Source organism: Phalacrocorax carbo, chromosome Z (assembly GCF_963921805.1).
Source record: "Phalacrocorax carbo chromosome Z, bPhaCar2.1, whole genome shotgun sequence".
Classification (NCBI taxonomy): domain Eukaryota; kingdom Metazoa; phylum Chordata; class Aves; order Suliformes; family Phalacrocoracidae; genus Phalacrocorax; species Phalacrocorax carbo.
Genome location: NC_087548.1, coordinates 11,288,318 through 11,303,188, shown reverse-complemented (window position 1 = coordinate 11,303,188; position 14,871 = coordinate 11,288,318). Strand labels below are relative to the sequence as shown.

General features: G+C 62.7%; 6 protein-coding genes across 12 annotated transcripts in view; 1 reads left to right on the top strand and 5 right to left on the bottom strand.

Moving 5' to 3' along the window:
* Positions 1-14,871, top strand: part of UBAP2 (ubiquitin associated protein 2) — a 158,216-nt gene that overhangs the window by 97,946 nt on the left and 45,399 nt on the right. The gene's annotated exons all lie outside the window — the stretch shown is intronic.
* Positions 853-1,431, bottom strand: LOC135310594 (interferon-like). The gene has a single exon (XM_064438719.1). It carries the CDS (start codon positions 1,429-1,431, stop codon positions 853-855), a length of 579 nt encoding a protein of 192 aa, XP_064294789.1.
* LOC135310593 (interferon-like) lies at positions 3,964-4,542 on the bottom strand. Its single transcript, XM_064438718.1, has one exon. The coding sequence runs from the start codon at positions 4,540-4,542 to the stop codon at positions 3,964-3,966; it is 579 nt and encodes a 192-aa protein (XP_064294788.1).
* LOC135310592 (interferon-like) lies at positions 7,099-7,677 on the bottom strand. Its single transcript, XM_064438717.1, has one exon. The coding sequence runs from the start codon at positions 7,675-7,677 to the stop codon at positions 7,099-7,101; it is 579 nt and encodes a 192-aa protein (XP_064294787.1).
* Positions 10,204-10,782, bottom strand: LOC135310591 (interferon-like). Its single transcript, XM_064438715.1, has one exon. The coding sequence runs from the start codon at positions 10,780-10,782 to the stop codon at positions 10,204-10,206; it is 579 nt and encodes a 192-aa protein (XP_064294785.1).
* LOC135310590 (interferon-like) lies at positions 13,339-13,917 on the bottom strand. The gene has a single exon (XM_064438714.1). The coding sequence runs from the start codon at positions 13,915-13,917 to the stop codon at positions 13,339-13,341; it is 579 nt and encodes a 192-aa protein (XP_064294784.1).

Sequence of the window (14,871 nt, the reverse complement as noted above, 5' to 3'; positions counted from 1 at the left end):
AGGCCCTGCCAGCAAGCCTGTCCCCATCTTTCTTCTAAGCCCGCGCAAAGTATTGAAAGGCGGCAAGAAGGTCTCCCCGGAGCCTTCTCTTCTGCAGGCTGAACAGGCGCAACTCTCTCAGCCTTCCCTCGTGGGAGGGGTGTTGCAGCCCTGGGCTCGTATTTGTGTCCCTCGTCGGGACGCGCTCCAGCCAACAGGTCCGTGTCGGCCTCGTAGTGAGGGCTCCGGGGCTGGTGAGGGGTGGGTCTAAAGCGGGACGGAAGGTGGAAAATGTTGAGGAGAGCAGGGCCGAGGAGATGATCCTGATGGCGACGGCTACACCCTGTCAGAGGTTGTGGGAATAGGTTGAGGAAAGGGCCTCCCTGGGGAGGCGGCAAAGAGAAGCGTGGGCACGGGACGCGCGGAGCCCCGTTTGGAGCAGGGCTTGGAGTGGGTGTTGAGTGGAGGTGTCTTCCCCCCACCCCAATGGCTGGTTCCTGTGCTTCGGAGACAAGAGGTAGTGGCAAGCTTTTTGCAACAGGTCTTTATTTTCTGGTGAATAAATAGGTGAATAAATAGACAGCGTAGTCCCAATAAATAGAGTAAGTCCCATAGTTGTCCCAATAAATAGAGTAAGTCCCATAGTTGTCCCAATAAATAGAGTAAGTCCTATAGCTGTCCCAAGAAATAGAGTGAGTCCTATAGCTGTCCCAAGAAATAGAGTAAGCGGTGTACATAGCGGAGCAGTGAGTGGAGGCTGGGGGTGCAGGGCGGCTGTTGCCATGGGTCGGGGAGGCGGGAGAGGAGAGTTGGGGATGGGGCGGTGGTGCAGAAGTGGTGGTGGGGCCGTGGGGGTGGGTGGGGGTGCCTGGGCTAACCGCGCAGGGTGCGGGTGAGGTTTTGGAGGCGTTGGAAGCAGAGGCGAGCTTCGAGGCGGACGTGGTCCCAGGCGCAGGGGCTGTGGTTGTGGGTGCGGAGGAAGTCCTGGATGCGCCCAAAGTATATCTCGATGTCGAGCAGCAGCTTGCGGAGCCCGTGGCCTTGGAGGAGCGTGCCGCTGTCTGTCAGGCATCGCTGTAGCTGCCGGCTGTGGTGCTGGAGGCTGTTGAGGAGGCGGTGGCGTGCCTGGGCGTCCCAGTGTTGGGGGACGGTCGGGCTGCTGAGGGTGTCGAAGAGGCGCTGGAGGAGGCGGTGAGCGGCGGCGGCGGCTTGCTGTGGGTGGTTGGTGTGGAGGAGGGTGTCGGGGAAGGGGAAGGGGTCGTGCAGGTGGTGGCAGGGCGGTGCGGGGCTGGGAGCCATGGCCTGGAGGAGGTGGGTGCTGTCCCAGGGGAAGGTGGCGTCGCGGGGACGGAGGTGGTGGCAGGCGAGGGCGGTGGCGAGAGCCGTGCGGAGGATCAGGAGCACCGCGGCACCGTGGCGCAGGCGGGGCTGTGGGGTTGTGGGCGCGGCCATGGCGGGGCTGCGGGTGGTGCGTGGGTGGTGGTGGGCAGGAGCCCGCTCAGGCTCGGTGGTGGTGCGGGTGGGCGCTGTGCTTGGGGTGCTGCCGGGCGGCCGGCTTTATGTGGTGCCGCGTCCTTCCCTTCCTCGCTTTCTGATCGCAGCGAGTTTCCGGCTGTGGCTTTCAGTTTTGGCTGGTGGCTGTGGTGGTGTTGGGGAAGCGCGTTGGTGGGGTGTCCGTGCGTGGGGAGGGCGGCGGTGTGTTGGGGGGAGGTTGGCGGGAGCGGTTGGCTGTGGGATGCGAAAGCGCTGGGGCAGAGCCCTTGGGGGCAGCTGTGCCGGGGAGGTGTGTGAGGGTTTCCGTGTTGGTGCTGCAGGGTGAGCTGTGGTGCGTCTTTTGTGGAGCTGAAGTTTCCCTTCCTGCCCAAGCGTGTTTTCCGTCTGTAGTGCCGTGGTGTTGGCTGTGGTCTGTTTCCCTTTTGCTTGTGGCTCGCCTTTGTTTTCATCTCCGCTGGTCTTTTCTTTTTGCGTTGGGAAGAAGGGTTGTGAAGCGATGGCACTTGGCAGAGCCTGGGGAGCCGCCTCCCGGAGCGAGGGCCTGGGGGTGGCTCTGGGTGTGGGCACTTGGGCATTGGGTGTGTTGGTGGACGGAGCTGCCCCAGCTCCCGCGTGAGAAGCTGATGAGAATGGGGAAGAAAGGCAGGCGGCAAGGCTTGAGGGAAAAGGAAGAGGAAGAAGGGAAGAGCTTTGCTCGTCGTGCTGGTGCTGGTGCTGGTGCTGGTGCTGGTGCTGCGCTGGGTCCCTGGCTGCGGTCCCACGCGCGTGGCCCTGTGGCAGGGGTCGTCTTGTGTTTTCTGTGGCTCCTCGCCTGAGGTGCCTGGAGAGCAAAGCAGATGATGTCCCCCGTAAGCGCAGGGTGTTGCGTTTGGGCTGGCGTGAGCCCCTGCGGCCCTAGAGGAGGGGTGTCCAAGAGTCGCCTGGCGGTGGAGCTGAGCCAGCTGCTGCAGCCGTAGAGCACTGAGTGGGAGGAGGAGGAGGTGGAGGTTGCAGTCGCGCTGAGGTTTTCGGGTCCGTTGCAGCAGCGAGGATCACGTTCTGCTTGTGTGAGAGATGCTGCCACGTGTTTCCCGAAAGCTGTTGGAGCGGGGGAAAGGTGCGCGTGTCGGTGTCGGGCTGGGAGCCGTGGTCTTGTCCGTCAGCGTTGTGCTGGTGGGCGCTGTGGTTGGGGTGCTGGCACGTGCACGATGATGTGGCGTAGCTAGGTGCCGCCTCTGGAGGAGGCAGTTGGAGGTCCGTGGCTGGACCTTGTCCCCGTTGCCCTAGAATGGTTGGTGCTGCGAGGTGTTTTCAAGCAGCGCGCCGAGAGAGTTGTCGTGAAGAATGCCTGAAGTAGCGGCAAGAGTAGCGGAGCTGAGCCTAAGCCGAGCGAGGATGTGTGCCGTGCCTCTCCTCTGTAGAATCATGGAATGGTTTGGGTTGACCTTCAAAGGTGACCTGGGCCAGCCCCCGCAGGGAACGGGCAGGGGCATCTTGGACTAGATGAGGTGGCTCAGAGCCCCGTCCAACGTGACCGTGAGTGTTTGCAGGGACGGGGCATCGAGCACCTCTGTGGGCAACGTGTTGCAGTGTTTGGCCCCCGTCATGGGTAAAAAAAGTCTTCCTTGCATCTAGCCTGAATGGTAGCGCCTTGGAGTTTAAAACCACGACGCCCTGTCCCGTGGCTAGAGGCCCTGCCAGCAAGCCTGTCCCCATCTTTCTTCTAAGCCCGCGCAAAGTATTGAAAGGCGGCAAGAAGGTCTCCCCGGAGCCTTCTCTTCTGCAGGCTGAACAGGCGCAACTCTCTCAGCCTTCCCTCGTGGGAGGGGTGTTGCAGCCCTGGGCTCGTATTTGTGTCCCTCGTCGGGACGCGCTCCAGCCAACAGGTCCGTGTCGGCCTCGTAGTGAGGGCTCCGGGGCTGGTGAGGGGTGGGTCTAAAGCGGGACGGAAGGTGGAAAATGTTGAGGAGAGCAGGGCCGAGGAGATGATCCTGATGGCGACGGCTACACCCTGTCAGAGGTTGTGGGAATAGGTTGAGGAAAGGGCCTCCCTGGGGAGGCAGCAAAGAGAAGCGTGGGCACGGGACGCGCGGAGCCCCGTTTGGAGCAGGGCTTGGAGTGGGTGTTGAGTGGAGGTGTCTTCCCCCCACCCCAATGGCTGGTTCCTGTGCTTCGGAGACAAGAGGTAGTGGCAAGCTTTTTGCAACAGGTCTTTATTTTCTGGTGAATAAATAGGTGAATAAATAGACAGCGTAGTCCCAATAAATAGAGTAAGTCCCATAGTTGTCCCAATAAATAGAGTAAGTCCCATAGTTGTCCCAATAAATAGAGTAAGTCCTATAGCTGTCCCAAGAAATAGAGTAAGCGGTGTACATAGCGGAGCAGTGAGTGGAGGCTGGGGGTGCAGGGCGGCTGTTGCCATGGGTCGGGGAGGCGGGAGAGGAGAGTTGGGGATGGGGCGGGGGTGCAGAAGTGGTGGTGGGGCCGTGGGGGTGGGTGGGGGTGCCTGGGCTAACCGCGCAGGGTGCGGGTGAGGTTTTGGAGGCGTTGGAAGCAGAGGCGAGCTTCGAGGCGGACGTGGTCCCAGGCGCAGGGGCTGTGGTTGTGGGTGCGGAGGAAGTCCTGGATGCGCCCAAAGTATATCTCGATGTCGAGCAGCAGCTTGCGGAGCCCTTGGCCTTGGAGGAGCGTGCCGCTGTCTGTCAGGCATCGCTGTAGCTGCCGGCTGTGGTGCTGGAGGCTGTTGAGGAGGCGGTGGCGTGCCTGGGCGTCCCAGTGTTGGGGGACGGTCGGGCTGCTGAGGGTGTCGAAGAGGCGCTGGAGGAGGCGGTGAGCGGCGGCGGCGGCTTGCTGTGGGTGGTTGGTGTGGAGGAGGGTGTCGGGGAAGGGGAAGGGGTCGTGCAGGTGGTGGCAGGGCGGTGCGGGGCTGGGAGCCATGGCCTGGAGGAGGTGGGTGCTGTCCCAGGGGAAGGTGGCGTCGCGGGGACGGAGGTGGTGGCAGGCGAGGGCGGTGGCGAGAGCCGTGCGGAGGATCAGGAGCACCGCGGCACCGTGGCGCAGGCGGGGCTGTGGGGTTGCGGGCGCGGCCATGGCGGGGCTGCGGGTGGTGCGTGGGTGGTGGTGGGCAGGAGCCCGCTCAGGCTCGGTGGTGGTGCGGGTGGGCGCTGTGCTTGGGGTGCTGCCGGGCGGCCGGCTTTATGTGGTGCCGCGTCCTTCCCTTCCTCGCTTTCTGATCGCAGCGAGTTTCCGGCTGTGGCTTTCAGTTTTGGCTGGTGGCTGTGGTGGTGTTGGGGAAGCGCGTTGGTGGGGTGTCCGTGCGTGGGGAGGGCGGCGGTGTGTTGGGGGGAGGTTGGCGGGAGCGGTTGGCTGTGGGATGCAAAAGCGCTGGGGCAGAGCCCTTGGGGGCAGCTGTGCCGGGGAGGTGTGTGAGGGTTTCCGTGTTGGTGCTGCAGGGTGAGCTGTGGTGCGTCTTTTGTGGAGCTGAAGTTTCCCTTCCTGCCCAAGCGTGTTTTCCGTCTGTAGTGCCGTGGTGTTGGCTGTGGTCTGTTTCCCTTTTGCTTGTGGCTCGCCTTTGTTTTCATCTCCGCTGGTCTTTTCTTTTTGCGTTGGGAAGAAGGGTTGTGAAGCGATGGCACTTGGCAGAGCCTGGGGAGCCGCCTCCCGGAGCGAGGGCCTGGGGGTGGCTCTGGGTGTGGGCACTTGGGCATTGGGTGTGTTGGTGGACGGAGCTGCCCCAGCTCCCGCGTGAGAAGCTGATGAGAATGGGGAAGAAAGGCAGGCGGCAAGGCTTGAGGGAAAAGGAAGAGGAAGAAGGGAAGAGCTTTGCTCGTCGTGCTGGTGCTGGTGCTGGTGCTGGTGCTGCGCTGGGTCCCTGGCTGCGGTCCCACGCGCGTGGCCCTGTGGCAGGGGCCGTCTTGTGTTTTCTGTGGCTCCTCGCCTGAGGTGCCTGGAGAGCAAAGCAGATGATGTCCCCCGTAAGCGCAGGGTGTTGCGTTTGGGCTGGCGTGAGCCCCTGCGGCCCTAGAGGAGGGGTGTCCAAGAGTCGCCTGGCGGTGGAGCTGAGCCAGCTGCTGCAGCCGTAGAGCACTGAGTGGGAGGAGGAGGAGGTGGAGGCTGCAGTCGCGCTGAGGTTTTCGGGTCCGTTGCAGCAGCGAGGATCACGTTCTGCTTGTGTGAGAGATGCTGCCACGTGTTTCCCGAAAGCTGTTGGAGCGGGGGAAAGGTGCGCGTGTCGGTGTCGGGCTGGGAGCCGTGGTCTTGTCCGTCAGCGTTGTGCTGGTGGGCGCTGTGGTTGGGGTGCTGGCACGTGCACGATGATGTGGCGTAGCTAGGTGCCGCCTCTGGAGGAGGCAGTTGGAGGTCCGTGGCTGGACCTTGTCCCCGTTGCCCTAGAATGGTTGGTGCTGCGAGGTGTTTTCAAGCAGCGCGCCGAGAGAGTTGTCGTGAAGAATGCCTGAAGTAGCGGCAAGAGTAGCGGAGCTGAGCCTAAGCCGAGCGAGGATGTGTGCCGTGCCTCTCCTCTGTAGAATCATGGAATGGTTTGGGTTGACCTTCAAAGGTGACCTGGGCCAGCCCCCGCAGGGAACGGGCAGGGGCATCTTGGACTAGATGAGGTGGCTCAGAGCCCCGTCCAACGTGACCGTGAGTGTTTGCAGGGACGGGGCATCGAGCACCTCTGTGGGCAACGTGTTGCAGTGTTTGGCCCCCGTCATGGGTAAAAAAAGTCTTCCTTGCATCTAGCCTGAATGGTAGCGCCTTGGAGTTTAAAACCACGACGCCCTGTCCCGTGGCTAGAGGCCCTGCCAGCAAGCCTGTCCCCATCTTTCTTCTAAGCCCGCGCAAAGTATTGAAAGGCGGCAAGAAGGTCTCCCCGGAGCCTTCTCTTCTGCAGGCTGAACAGGCGCAACTCTCTCAGCCTTCCCTCGTGGGAGGGGTGTTGCAGCCCTGGGGTCGTATTTGTGTCCCTCGTCGGGACGCGCTCCAGCCAACAGGTCCGTGTCGGCCTCGTAGTGAGGGCTCCGGGGCTGGTGAGGGGTGGGTCTAAAGCGGGACGGAAGGTGGAAAATGTTGAGGAGAGCAGGGCCGAGGAGATGATCCTGATGGCGACGGCTACACCCTGTCAGAGGTTGTGGGAATAGGTTGAGGAAAGGGCCTCCCTGGGGAGGCGGCAAAGAGAAGCGTGGGCACGGGACGCGCGGAGCCCCGTTTGGAGCAGGGCTTGGAGTGGGTGTTGAGTGGAGGTGTCTTCCCCCCACCCCAATGGCTGGTTCCTGTGCTTCGGAGACAAGAGGTAGTGGCAAGCTTTTTGCAACAGGTCTTTATTTTCTGGTGAATAAATAGGTGAATAAATAGACAGCGTAGTCCCAATAAATAGAGTAAGTCCCATAGTTGTCCCAATAAATAGAGTAAGTCCCATAGTTGTCCCAATAAATAGAGTAAGTCCTATAGCTGTCCCAAGAAATAGAGTGAGTCCTATAGCTGTCCCAAGAAATAGAGTAAGCGGTGTACATAGCGGAGCAGTGAGTGGAGGCTGGGGGTGCAGGGCGGCTGTTGCCATGGGTCGGGGAGGCGGGAGAGGAGAGTTGGGGATGGGGCGGTGGTGCAGAAGTGGTGGTGGGGCCGTGGGGGTGGGTGGGGGTGCCTGGGCTAACCGCGCAGGGTGCGGGTGAGGTTTTGGAGGCGTTGGAAGCAGAGGCGAGCTTCGAGGCGGACGTGGTCCCAGGCGCAGGGGCTGTGGTTGTGGGTGCGGAGGAAGTCCTGGATGCGCCCAAAGTATATCTCGATGTCGAGCAGCAGCTTGCGGAGCCCGTGGCCTTGGAGGAGCGTGCCGCTGTCTGTCAGGCATCGCTGTAGCTGCCGGCTGTGGTGCTGGAGGCTGTTGAGGAGGCGGTGGCGTGCCTGGGCGTCCCAGTGTTGGGGGACGGTCGGGCTGCTGAGGGTGTCGAAGAGGCGCTGGAGGAGGCGGTGAGCGGCGGCGGCGGCTTGCTGTGGGTGGTTGGTGTGGAGGAGGGTGTCGGGGAAGGGGAAGGGGTCGTGCAGGTGGTGGCAGGGCGGTGCGGGGCTGGGAGCCATGGCCTGGAGGAGGTGGGTGCTGTCCCAGGGGAAGGTGGCGTCGCGGGGACGGAGGTGGTGGCAGGCGAGGGCGGTGGCGAGAGCCGTGCGGAGGATCAGGAGCACCGCGGCACCGTGGCGCAGGCGGGGCTGTGGGGTTGCGGGCGCGGCCATGGCGGGGCTGCGGGTGGTGCGTGGGTGGTGGTGGGCAGGAGCCCGCTCAGGCTCGGTGGTGGTGCGGGTGGGCGCTGTGCTTGGGGTGCTGCCGGGCGGCCGGCTTTATGTGGTGCCGCGTCCTTCCCTTCCTCGCTTTCTGATCGCAGCGAGTTTCCGGCTGTGGCTTTCAGTTTTGGCTGGTGGCTGTGGTGGTGTTGGGGAAGCGCGTTGGTGGGGTGTCCGTGCGTGGGGAGGGCGGCGGTGTGTTGGGGGGAGGTTGGCGGGAGCGGTTGGCTGTGGGATGCGAAAGCGCTGGGGCAGAGCCCTTGGGGGCAGCTGTGCCGGGGAGGTGTGTGAGGGTTTCCGTGTTGGTGCTGCAGGGTGAGCTGTGGTGCGTCTTTTGTGGAGCTGAAGTTTCCCTTCCTGCCCAAGCGTGTTTTCCGTCTGTAGTGCCGTGGTGTTGGCTGTGGTCTGTTTCCCTTTTGCTTGTGGCTCGCCTTTGTTTTCATCTCCGCTGGTCTTTTCTTTTTGCGTTGGGAAGAAGGGTTGTGAAGCGATGGCACTTGGCAGAGCCTGGGGAGCCGCCTCCCGGAGCGAGGGCCTGGGGGTGGCTCTGGGTGTGGGCACTTGGGCATTGGGTGTGTTGGTGGACGGAGCTGCCCCAGCTCCCGCGTGAGAAGCTGATGAGAATGGGGAAGAAAGGCAGGCGGCAAGGCTTGAGGGAAAAGGAAGAGGAAGAAGGGAAGAGCTTTGCTCGTCGTGCTGGTGCTGGTGCTGGTGCTGGTGCTGCGCTGGGTCCCTGGCTGCGGTCCCACGCGCGTGGCCCTGTGGCAGGGGTCGTCTTGTGTTTTCTGTGGCTCCTCGCCTGAGGTGCCTGGAGAGCAAAGCAGATGATGTCCCCCGTAAGCGCAGGGTGTTGCGTTTGGGCTGGCGTGAGCCCCTGCGGCCCTAGAGGAGGGGTGTCCAAGAGTCGCCTGGCGGTGGAGCTGAGCCAGCTGCTGCAGCCGTAGAGCACTGAGTGGGAGGAGGAGGAGGTGGAGGCTGCAGTCGCGCTGAGGTTTTCGGGTCCGTTGCAGCAGCGAGGATCACGTTCTGCTTGTGTGAGAGATGCTGCCACGTGTTTCCCGAAAGCTGTTGGAGCGGGGGAAAGGTGCGCGTGTCGGTGTCGGGCTGGGAGCCGTGGTCTTGTCCGTCAGCGTTGTGCTGGTGGGCGCTGTGGTTGGGGTGCTGGCACGTGCACGATGATGTGGCGTAGCTAGGTGCCGCCTCTGGAGGAGGCAGTTGGAGGTCCGTGGCTGGACCTTGTCCCCGTTGCCCTAGAATGGTTGGTGCTGCGAGGTGTTTTCAAGCAGCGCGCCGAGAGAGTTGTCGTGAAGAATGCCTGAAGTAGCGGCAAGAGTAGCGGAGCTGAGCCTAAGCCGAGCGAGGATGTGTGCCGTGCCTCTCCTCTGTAGAATCATGGAATGGTTTGGGTTGTCCTTCAAAGGTGACCTGGGCCAGCCCCCGCAGGGAACGGGCAGGGGCATCTTGGACTAGATGAGGTGGCTCAGAGCCCCGTCCAACGTGACCGTGAGTGTTTGCAGGGACGGGGCATCGAGCACCTCTGTGGGCAACGTGTTGCAGTGTTTGGCCCCCGTCATGGGTAAAAAAAGTCTTCCTTGCATCTAGCCTGAATGGTAGCGCCGTGAAGTTTAAAACCACGACGCCCTGTCCCGTGGCTAGAGGCCCTGCCAGCAAGCCTGTCCCCATCTTTCTTCTAAGCCCGCGCAAAGTATTGAAAGGCGGCAAGAAGGTCTCCCCGGAGCCTTCTCTTCTGCAGGCTGAACAGGCGCAACTCTCTCAGCCTTCCCTCGTGGGAGGGGTGTTGCAGCCCTGGGCTCGTATTTGTGTCCCTCGTCGGGACGCGCTCCAGCCAACAGGTCCGTGTCGGCCTCGTAGTGAGGGCTCCGGGGCTGGTGAGGGGTGGGTCTAAAGCGGGACGGAAGGTGGAAAATGTTGAGGAGAGCAGGGCCGAGGAGATGATCCTGATGGCGACGGCTACACCCTGTCAGAGGTTGTGGGAATAGGTTGAGGAAAGGGCCTCCCTGGGGAGGCGGCAAAGAGAAGCGTGGGCACGGGACGCGCGGAGCCCCGTTTGGAGCAGGGCTTGGAGTGGGTGTTGAGTGGAGGTGTCTTCCCCCCACCCCAATGGCTGGTTCCTGTGCTTCGGAGACAAGAGGTAGTGGCAAGCTTTTTGCAACAGGTCTTTATTTTCTGGTGAATAAATAGGTGAATAAATAGACAGCGTAGTCCCAATAAATAGAGTAAGTCCCATAGTTGTCCCAATAAATAGAGTAAGTCCCATAGTTGTCCCAATAAATAGAGTAAGTCCTATAGCTGTCCCAAGAAATAGAGTAAGCGGTGTACATAGCGGAGCAGTGAGTGGAGGCTGGGGGTGCAGGGCGGCTGTTGCCATGGGTCGGGGAGGCGGGAGAGGAGAGTTGGGGATGGGGCGGTGGTGCAGAAGTGGTGGTGGGGCCGTGGGGGTGGGTGGGGGTGCCTGGGCTAACCGCGCAGGGTGCGGGTGAGGTTTTGGAGGCGTTGGAAGCAGAGGCGAGCTTCGAGGCGGACGTGGTCCCAGGCGCAGGGGCTGTGGTTGTGGGTGCGGAGGAAGTCCTGGATGCGCCCAAAGTATATCTCGATGTCGAGCAGCAGCTTGCGGAGCCCTTGGCCTTGGAGGAGCGTGCCGCTGTCTGTCAGGCATCGCTGTAGCTGCCGGCTGTGGTGCTGGAGGCTGTTGAGGAGGCGGTGGCGTGCCTGGGCGTCCCAGTGTTGGGGGACGGTCGGGCTGCTGAGGGTGTCGAAGAGGCGCTGGAGGAGGCGGTGAGCGGCGGCGGCGGCTTGCTGTGGGTGGTTGGTGTGGAGGAGGGTGTCGGGGAAGGGGAAGGGGTCGTGCAGGTGGTGGCAGGGCGGTGCGGGGCTGGGAGCCATGGCCTGGAGGAGGTGGGTGCTGTCCCAGGGGAAGGTGGCGTCGCGGGGACGGAGGTGGTGGCAGGCGAGGGCGGTGGCGAGAGCCGTGCGGAGGATCAGGAGCACCGCGGCACCGTGGCGCAGGCGGGGCTGTGGGGTTGCGGGCGCGGCCATGGCGGGGCTGCGGGTGGTGCGTGGGTGGTGGTGGGCAGGAGCCCGCTCAGGCTCGGTGGTGGTGCGGGTGGGCGCTGTGCTTGGGGTGCTGCCGGGCGGCCGGCTTTATGTGGTGCCGCGTCCTTCCCTTCCTCGCTTTCTGATCGCAGCGAGTTTCCGGCTGTGGCTTTCAGTTTTGGCTGGTGGCTGTGGTGGTGTTGGGGAAGCGCGTTGGTGGGGTGTCCGTGCGTGGGGAGGGCGGCGGTGTGTTGGGGGGAGGTTGGCGGGAGCGGTTGGCTGTGGGATGCGAAAGCGCTGGGGCAGAGCCCTTGGGGGCAGCTGTGCCGGGGAGGTGTGTGAGGGTTTCCGTGTTGGTGCTGCAGGGTGAGCTGTGGTGCGTCTTTTGTGGAGCTGAAGTTTCCCTTCCTGCCCAAGCGTGTTTTCCGTCTGTAGTGCCGTGGTGTTGGCTGTGGTCTGTTTCCCTTTTGCTTGTGGCTCGCCTTTGTTTTCATCTCCGCTGGTCTTTTCTTTTTGCGTTGGGAAGAAGGGTTGTGAAGCGATGGCACTTGGCAGAGCCTGGGGAGCCGCCTCCCGGAGCGAGGGCCTGGGGGTGGCTCTGGGTGTGGGCACTTGGGCATTGGGTGTGTTGGTGGACGGAGCTGCCCCAGCTCCCGCGTGAGAAGCTGATGAGAATGGGGAAGAAAGGCAGGCGGCAAGGCTTGAGGGAAAAGGAAGAGGAAGAAGGGAAGAGCTTTGCTCGTCGTGCTGGTGCTGGTGCTGGTGCTGGTGCTGCGCTGGGTCCCTGGCTGCGGTCCCACGCGCGTGGCCCTGTGGCAGGGGTCGTCTTGTGTTTTCTGTGGCTCCTCGCCTGAGGTGCCTGGAGAGCAAAGCAGATGATGTCCCCCGTAAGCGCAGGGTGTTGCGTTTGGGCTGGCGTGAGCCCCTGCGGCCCTAGAGGAGGGGTGTCCAAGAGTCGCCTGGCGGTGGAGCTGAGCCAGCTGCTGCAGCCGTAGAGCACTGAGTGGGAGGAGGAGGAGGTGGAGGCTGCAGTCGCGCTGAGGTTTTCGGGTCCGTTGCAGCAGCGAGGATCACGTTCTGCTTGTGTGAGAGATGCTGCCACGTGTTTCCCGAAAGCTGTTGGAGCGGGGGAAAGGTGCGCGTGTCGGTGTCGGGCTGGGAGCCGTGGTCTTGTCCGTCAGCGTTGTGCTGGTGGGCGCTGTGGTTGGGGTGCTGGCACGTGCACGATGATGTGGCGTAGCTAGGTGCCGCCTCTGGAGGAGGCAGTTGGAGGTCCGTGGCTGGACCTTGTCCCCGTTGCCCTAGAATGGTTGGTGCTGCGAGGTGTTTTCAAGCAGCGCGCCGAGAGAGTTGTCGTGAAGAATGCCTGAAGTAGCGGCAAGAGTAGCGGAGCTGAGCCTAAGCCGAGCGAGGATGTGTGCCGTGCCTCTCCTCTGTAGAATCATGGAATGGTTTGGGTTGACCTTCAAAGGTGACCTGGGCCAGCCCCCGCAGGGAACGGGCAGGGGCATCTTGGACTAGATGAGGTGGCTCAGAGCCCCGTCCAACGTGACCGTGAGTGTTTGCAGGGACGGGGCATCGAGCACCTCTGTGGGCAACGTGTTGCAGTGTTTGGCCCCCGTCATGGGTAAAAAAAGTCTTCCTTGCATCTAGCCTGAATGGTAGCGCCTTGGAGTTTAAAACCACGACACCCTGTCCCGTGGCTAGAGGCCCTGCCAGCAAGCCTGTCCCCATCTTTCTTCTAAGCCCGCGCAAAGTATTGAAAGGCGGCAAGAAGGTCTCCCCGGAGCCTTCTCTTCTGCAGGCTGAACAGGCGCAACTCTCTCAGCCTTCCCTCGTGGGAGGGGTGTTGCAGCCCTGGGGTCGTATTTGTGTCCCTCGTCGGGACGCGCTCCAGCCAACAGGTCCGTGTCGGCCTCGTAGTGAGGGCTCCGGGGCTGGTGAGGGGTGGGTCTAAAGCGGGACGGAAGGTGGAAAATGTTGAGGAGAGCAGGGCCGAGGAGATGATCCTGATGGCGACGGCTACACCCTGTCAGAGGTTGTGGGAATAGGTTGAGGAAAGGGCCTCCCTGGGGAGGCGGCAAAGAGAAGCGTGGGCACGGGACGCGCGGAGCCCCGTTTGGAGCAGGGCTTGGAGTGGGTGTTGAGTGGAGGTGTCTTCCCCCCACCCCAATGGCTGGTTCCTGTGCTTCGGAGACAAGAGGTAGTGGCAAGCTTTTTGCAACAGGTCTTTATTTTCTGGTGAATAAATAGGTGAATAAATAGACAGCGTAGTCCCAATAAATAGAGTAAGTCCCGTAGTTGTCCCAATAAATAGAGTAAGTCCTATAGTTGTCCCAATAAATAGAGTAAGTCCTATAGCTGTCCCAAGAAATAGAGTGAGTCCTATAGCTGTCCCAAGAAATAGAGTAAGCGGTGTACATAGCGGAGCAGTGAGTGGAGGCTGGGGGTGCAGGGCGGCTGTTGCCATGGGTCGGGGAGGCGGGAGAGGAGAGTTGGGGATGGGGCGGTGGTGCAGAAGTGGTGGTGGGGCCGTGGGGGTGGGTGGGGGTGCCTGGGCTAACCGCGCAGGGTGCGGGTGAGGTTTTGGAGGCGTTGGAAGCAGAGGCGAGCTTCGAGGCGGACGTGGTCCCAGGCGCAGGGGCTGTGGTTGTGGGTGCGGAGGAAGTCCTGGATGCGCCCAAAGTATATCTCGATGTCGAGCAGCAGCTTGCGGAGCCCTTGGCCTTGGAGGAGCGTGCCGCTGTCTGTCAGGCATCGCTGTAGCTGCCGGCTGTGGTGCTGGAGGCTGTTGAGGAGGCGGTGGCGTGCCTGGGCGTCCCAGTGTTGGGGGACGGTCGGGCTGCTGAGGGTGTCGAAGAGGCGCTGGAGGAGGCGGTGAGCGGCGGCGGCGGCTTGCTGTGGGTGGTTGGTGTGGAGGAGGGTGTCGGGGAAGGGGAAGGGGTCGTGCAGGTGGTGGCAGGGCGGTGCGGGGCTGGGAGCCATGGCCTGGAGGAGGTGGGTGCTGTCCCAGGGGAAGGTGGCGTCGCGGGGACGGAGGTGGTGGCAGGCGAGGGCGGTGGCGAGAGCCGTGCGGAGGATCAGGAGCACCGCGGCACCGTGGCGCAGGCGGGGCTGTGGGGTTGCGGGCGCGGCCATGGCGGGGCTGCGGGTGGTGCGTGGGTGGTGGTGGGCAGGAGCCCGCTCAGGCTCGGTGGTGGTGCGGGTGGGCGCTGTGCTTGGGGTGCTGCCGGGCGGCCGGCTTTATGTGGTGCCGCGTCCTTCCCTTCCTCGCTTTCTGATCGCAGCGAGTTTCCGGCTGTGGCTTTCAGTTTTGGCTGGTGGCTGTGGTGGTGTTGGGGAAGCGCGTTGGTGGGGTGTCCGTGCGTGGGGAGGGCGGCGGTGTGTTGGGGGGAGGTTGGCGGGAGCGGTTGGCTGTGGGATGCGAAAGCGCTGGGGCAGAGCCCTTGGGGGCAGCTGTGCCGGGGAGGTGTGTGAGGGTTTCCGTGTTGGTGCTGCAGGGTGAGCTGTGGTGCGTCTTTTGTGGAGCTGAAGTTTCCCTTCCTGCCCAAGCGTGTTTTCCGTCTGTAGTGCCGTGGTGTTGGCTGTGGTCTGTTTCCCTTTTGCTTGTGGCTCGCCTTTGTTTTCATCTCCGCTGGTCTTTTCTTTTTGCGTTGGGAAGAAGGGTTGTGAAGCGATGGCACTTGGCAGAGCCTGGGGAGCCGCCTCCCGGAGCGAGGGCCTGGGGGTGGCTCTGGGTGTGGGCACTTGGGCATTGGGTGTGTTGGTGGACGGAGCTGCCCCAGCTCCCGCGTGAGAAGCTGATGAGAATGGGGAAGAAAGGCAGGCGGCAAGGCTTGAGGGAAAAGGAAGAGGAAGAAGGGAAGAGCTTTGCTCGTCGTGCTGGTGCTGGTGCTGGTGCTGGTGCTGCGCTGGGTCCCTGGCTGCGGTCCCACGCGCGTGGCCCTGTGGCAGGGGTCGTCTTGTGTTTTCTGTGGCTCCTCGCCTGAGGTGCCTGGAGAGCAAAGCAGATGATGTCCCCCGTAAGCGCAGGGTGTTGCGTTTGGGCTGGCGTGAGCCCCTGCGGCCCTAGAGGAGGGGTGTCCAAGAGTC

Coding starts and splice junctions, on each gene's coding strand:
- LOC135310594 (XM_064438719.1), bottom strand. CDS start 1,431: ATGGCCGCGCCCACAACCCCACAGCCCCGCCTGCGCCACGGTGCCGCG.
- LOC135310593 (XM_064438718.1), bottom strand. CDS start 4,542: ATGGCCGCGCCCGCAACCCCACAGCCCCGCCTGCGCCACGGTGCCGCG.
- LOC135310592 (XM_064438717.1), bottom strand. CDS start 7,677: ATGGCCGCGCCCGCAACCCCACAGCCCCGCCTGCGCCACGGTGCCGCG.
- LOC135310591 (XM_064438715.1), bottom strand. CDS start 10,782: ATGGCCGCGCCCGCAACCCCACAGCCCCGCCTGCGCCACGGTGCCGCG.
- LOC135310590 (XM_064438714.1), bottom strand. CDS start 13,917: ATGGCCGCGCCCGCAACCCCACAGCCCCGCCTGCGCCACGGTGCCGCG.